At 34.3% G+C, this 5,542-nt stretch overlaps 1 protein-coding gene across 1 annotated transcript; it reads left to right on the top strand.

The window, feature by feature from the left end:
• Positions 1 to 2,238: 2,238 nt before the first annotated feature.
• LOC128920354 (uncharacterized) lies at positions 2,239 to 3,708 on the top strand. The gene is made up of 2 exons (XM_054227454.1): positions 2,239 to 2,568; positions 2,637 to 3,708. The coding sequence occupies exons 1-2, from the start codon at positions 2,565 to 2,567 to the stop codon at positions 3,086 to 3,088; spliced, it is 456 nt and encodes a 151-aa protein (XP_054083429.1). The 5' UTR covers positions 2,239 to 2,564; the 3' UTR covers positions 3,089 to 3,708.
• The last annotated feature ends 1,834 nt before the right edge of the window (positions 3,709 to 5,542 follow it).

Genomic DNA, 5,542 nt, shown 5'->3' with positions numbered 1-5,542 from the left:
TGGTTGACAAACTTTCGTGCACGCATATACAAATGTAAGTTTGTGTGTTTGTTCAATGACATATAAATACCCAGCAGATTTTAGGATGATCGTCGCCTACTCCCTATTACTCCTAATACTCGTGTGTAAATACACGTAAAATTGTATACTCGTTTTTAACATTGCATGTCATTGGAACGCGAGTACTCCTTTTAACCTCCTAATGGAGATCTCTATGATTACTCCTAAAGGAGATCTCTATGATTACTACTATAGGATATCTCTATGAATAATCCTAAAGGAGATCTCTATGATTACTACTATAGGAGATCCCTATGATAAATCCTATATTATTTTCAACCTGCAATTACTTTAACACAAACAAATTTTTATAATTTTATTTTTTATTAAAGTTTTCTAATTAAATGAATGTACATGAAATTTAAGGTTTTTTTATAGTATAAGTGTTCTTGTAGAACTGAGCCTTACATTTGAGAAACGCCATTTTGATCTTTGCATCAAAATCAGGGTATGAGTAATCATCTTTTAAGGCCTCTAAAAATTAAACTTGTTAAAAAAATAGATGACATGAATTGAAATTATGTATTACCGTAAAGAAATTTATTGAAAAATGCATAATTCTTCAATGCAACTTTTTTTTGGCTCCATCCCAATTCACTTTTAAGAGCAGGGACTCCGCAATCACTTCATCCAAAATTTTTGATAGGGGTCTCTTTGAAAATTTTTGCTTCAGATACGCCACCTATAATAAACTCAAACTGTTTAGTAACATCTTATCAAATGTATTTATCATACTCACAATTTCTGCCTCAGGCTTATTCAAAAGCAAAGATTCTGTAGATGCTAAATCATTCATGTTTTTAATAGGAAATATCACTAATTCAATCTTCATCGGTGGAAATATGTCAATAATCCGCTCCAGGAGTATAGTGTTCTGCACCGATATTTCCTCTAGCTTCCGTATTCTTTGTTCCATGTTTTTCAATTTCATTAACACCTTCCACATCATTTTCATTTTGTGTATTATTATTTAGTTTTTTATATAAATTATGTAATTTTTTATTCACTAGGCGTTTTAAATGCCTTTTAGAGTACATTTAATTATCAATTTAAAATATTTAATACTCAATAGATAACACTTACGTCTTTACGCACGCTTTAAAAAACACAGTTGAAATGAACAATTGCTTGAAGACAAAATTTAACAGTTATTATTTCCCGTTAAATTGTAATTTTTGAATCAAAAGTACGATTTTTAAGCTACGAAAAATTAAAAAATCTTCTTTATTGCTCCTAAAGGAGGACAAAAGGAAATCAATACTGAAATGAAATAAAAAAAAAATAACAATAGAAGTATAAAATCTCCTTTTTTGCTCCTAAAAGATGACAAAGGGAGGTCAACACTAAAATAAAATATAAAAAAAAAACACAATATAAGAACAAAATTAAAAAATCTCCCTTACTGCTCCTAAAAGAGGACAATAGGAGGACTCCTTCATTCCTCCTTTCAGGAGATCTCGCTTTTAAATCTGCTGGGTATGTACATACATGTACATGTATGTATGTTTATGCATAATGTTGCTGTTGCGCAACAATTATCGCAACTGTTCCGAACTCGTATAAGAGTATAACTTCAAAAATCAAGCTTCGATTCACCACATACATAGGCTTGTATAAACATAGGCTTGATTCACCACCTTCGGGGGGACCCTCCGGTTCTTTATAATTAAAGTTCAACTCTGCGATTCACCACCCAAGGGACCCTCCAGAATAAAAGAACAATTAATATAAATACATAAAAAAATTAACAATTAGGCTGTTCACGATAAGGTGGTTATCGGGTTATGTGGTTATGTGATTAAGTAATCAACAACAAAATGCGGTATGACAAAATAACCAACTTTGACCAACCTAGGTCCTTGTTTACAGATTATGTGGGTGTTTGCTTATTTCCAGTGTTAGAAAGTCGTTGGTCGTTTTACTAAATGGCAGCACAAAAAATAAATAAAACTAAGCGAATGGCATTTCCATTTAGATTTTCTTATTGGAAAATCTGCTATTTACAGCTGTTTTTTGTTTACAATCGGCAAATTAAAACCGAAATAAAAAGCTTCGAAAAACATCAGAAATCTTTAAAATTTTCAAAAATCATCAAAGTAAGTAAGAATCATAAAGTACAAAATAAATTTACATTTTTTGTCATTTATTTATACTCCAATTTTAGTGTCTACAGAAATACGAAAGCGTCGGCGAGAAAAGGAGGAGAACAAATGGACGGAAGCCGAAATCAAAACTGTGCTGTGCTATATGCAGGAACACCGAAACATCGAGGCGAGTTTTCGACACATTAGTTATTTATTTTGTTTTAATTACATATCCTTTAATTTCAGTAACCAACAGCGAAAATATATTATAGCAAGTTGCTTGCAGTAACAAAAATTGAAGCGACATGGAACATTCTTAAATGTAAGGTTAGGTATTTAAAGAGCCAAATAAAATCGGCAGAACACTGGCTAAATTCCACGGGCGCTGGAGTAGAGGATAGCGATGTGGAGCTGACTGTTATGGGTAAATTTTTATATATATTAATATCAACTTTGGAATTAAATTGTAATCAATGATTTGCTTTATTACAGATAAAGTGCTTAAAAGTTGTCCGCACTACAAACAATTAGCGGACATTTTTGCTACGGAGAGGGAAGCTGAGGTGGTGGTAATGAGCTCCTCTGCAATGGAACTCGACCCTGTGGAAAATGTTGTAGATAATTTGGAAGACCCGCAGGACGAACACGACATTTCTGAATTGGCATCTGGCTCATCTGCGGCCAGACCGTTTGCCAAAAAAATTAAGGCCAACCACCAAAACACCGCCATTGATAGGCTGGCTACACTAGAAGCTGAGCGAAGGAGCTTTCGAGAAAAACAGCTTCAATTTGAAATTGAAAAATTCAATTGGAAGAGGCAAGTTGAAACAAACAAACATGAAAATGAAAAGAAGATCGAATACGATTTCCAACTCAAAAAAATGGAGTTGGAGCAAAATGAAAGAATAAGAAAATTGGAAATAGAAATGAAATATAACAAGTAAGGAAGGGCTAAGTTCGGGTGTAACCGAACATTTTATACTCTCGCAATTTAATGATGTAATTTTATAAAGATAACACAAGTCGAACCATATATTTGGTATAAAGTTCAATAGAATAACGAAAATCATCATAAATAGTATATGGGGACTGAGGTAATTCCTAAACCGATTTCACTCGTTTTCACCACCAAGATACAATGTATCGATGACTATACGCTCACTTACTTTAATATTACTTATAATTAGGTATATGGGATCTGGGGGAAGTTATGACCCGATTTTTACCATTTTAGGTACAGAGAGAAACTATTATAAGAAAAAAATTCAGAGGGAATGAATTACATTAAAATATCTGAGGGATTTACCTATATTTTCGGTGAAAAATTATTCTTAGGCACCGAGTTCTTCATGTTCGATATCATGTTCCACAAGTGATGTCACAGCTCAAATACAGTATTTGTGTAAAGTTTTATTCCGCTAGCTTCATTGGTTCCTTATGAATACATTATAAAGTGAACGAATCTGATGGAATTCAAAATTGAGTTATATGGGAAGTAGACGTAGTTATGAACCGATTTCGCCCATATTCCACCCGTGTCATCAGGGTGTCAAGAAAGTGTTATATACCGAATTTCGAATAGTTCTTGAGATATGGTTTTTGACCCATAAGTGGGCGACGCCACGCCCATTTTCCATTTTGTAAAAAAATCTCAGTGCAGCTTCCTTCTGCCATTTCTTATGTAAAATTTGGTGTTTCTGACGTTTTTCGTTAGAGAGTTAACCCACTTTTAGTAATTTTCAACCTAACCTTTGTATGGGAGGTGGGCGTGGTTATTATCCGATTTCTTTCATTTTTGGACTGTATAAGGAATTGCCTAAAATAAACGACTGCAGAAAGTGTGGGTTATATAGCTTTATTGGTTTGCGAGTTATATACAAAAAACCTATTTGGGGGCGGGGTCACGCCCACTTTTCCAAAAAAATTACATCCAAATGTGCCCCTCCCTAATGGGATCCTATTTTCCAAATTTCATTTTCATAACTTTATTTATGGCTTAGTTATGATACTGTATAGGTTTTCGGTTTCCACCATTTTGTGGGCGTGGCAGTGGACCGATTTTGCCCATTTTCGAAAGCAACCTCCTCAGGGTGCCAAGGAACATGTGTTCCAAGTTTCATTAAGATATCTTAATTTTTACTCAAGTTATCGCTTGCACGGACAGACGGACGGACAGACATCCGGATTTCAAATCCACTCGTCATCCTGATCATTTATGTATATATAACCCCATATCTAACTCTTATATTTCTTGGTGACACAAACAACCGTTATGTGAACAAAACTATGATACTCTGTGCAACAGGTTGCGAGAGTATAAAAATAATAATAATATAATATAACAACCAATAAACAAATAAATAAGTTTCAGCTACTTGTTATTAAAACAAAAATATGAATTTTTATTGAAAAATTATATTGTATAGTGCTTGTCTTTTTAGTTCGGGGGTAGGTGAAACAATAGCATTTCCACCATATTGGCATTCAAGGGCTTCGACGCTTTGCCTTTCAAAGTGTGAAGAATCTCGCCCTTTCAAGAGTATGTTGTGCAGCACACAGCAGACAAGTACCCATTTATTAAACAATTTTTGACTCTCTCGGTCTTTTATTTTTATCCGCATTTGTTTCAAACTACAAAACTTTTATTTAAGAATACCGAAACAATTTTCGACTCTAACACGATACTGGCTATGTACTTTGTTGAATTTAGCTTGTCTTTCAGAGTCTACTAAAGAAGAATTGCTTCGGTATTGTGTTATTAAATGTTTTGTCAACTTATACGCAGAATCACCTGCAATCCACTCTTCTCCACTAAATAAGCTAGTTGTGTTTCTTCCAACATGAGATTTCCTAAACACTTTAGAATCGTGGTAGCTTCCGGGATTGCCCACTTCTGCATGAATATGCGTAACTTATAGTCACATACGACTTGCAATTTGATAGAGTATATTCGTTGCTGAGAAAAATACACCTCATGATTTTTATTCGGCCAGTTTAATCTCGCTACCGTCAATGTAACCAATGCAATATGGTAATTCGCAGAATGTTTGGAAAACAAGTTCTCGGCGCTCCGCCGGTCCAGGCCAATGAATGCATTGGGGTAGTTTATTCAAAATTGCCGAAAAAACTCTTTTGGTGATATTGGTCAATGTACCTCCATCTCCCACACCAAAAGTTGTAGCGATTTTACGTACAGAAGCACTTTCACCCGATGAACCTAATCTTTGCAAAAAAAAAAAAACGTTGCAAATCTACAGGTATTTGTAAACTTGAATAAGTATGGTTCATATCATTAGGAAATATTTCTAGGAGATGAGCGAATTGGCATTTGCTGACTCGCAGCATTTGTAAAAAGCTTCCATTGTCAAAGCAACACGGAACATTTTCTCGCCAATGAA

Source organism: Zeugodacus cucurbitae, chromosome 3 (assembly GCF_028554725.1).
Source record: "Zeugodacus cucurbitae isolate PBARC_wt_2022May chromosome 3, idZeuCucr1.2, whole genome shotgun sequence".
NCBI lineage: Eukaryota > Metazoa > Arthropoda > Insecta > Diptera > Tephritidae > Zeugodacus > Zeugodacus cucurbitae.
Note: the sequence above shows the minus strand (reverse complement) of the source record. Positions and strands in the feature narration are given on the sequence as shown.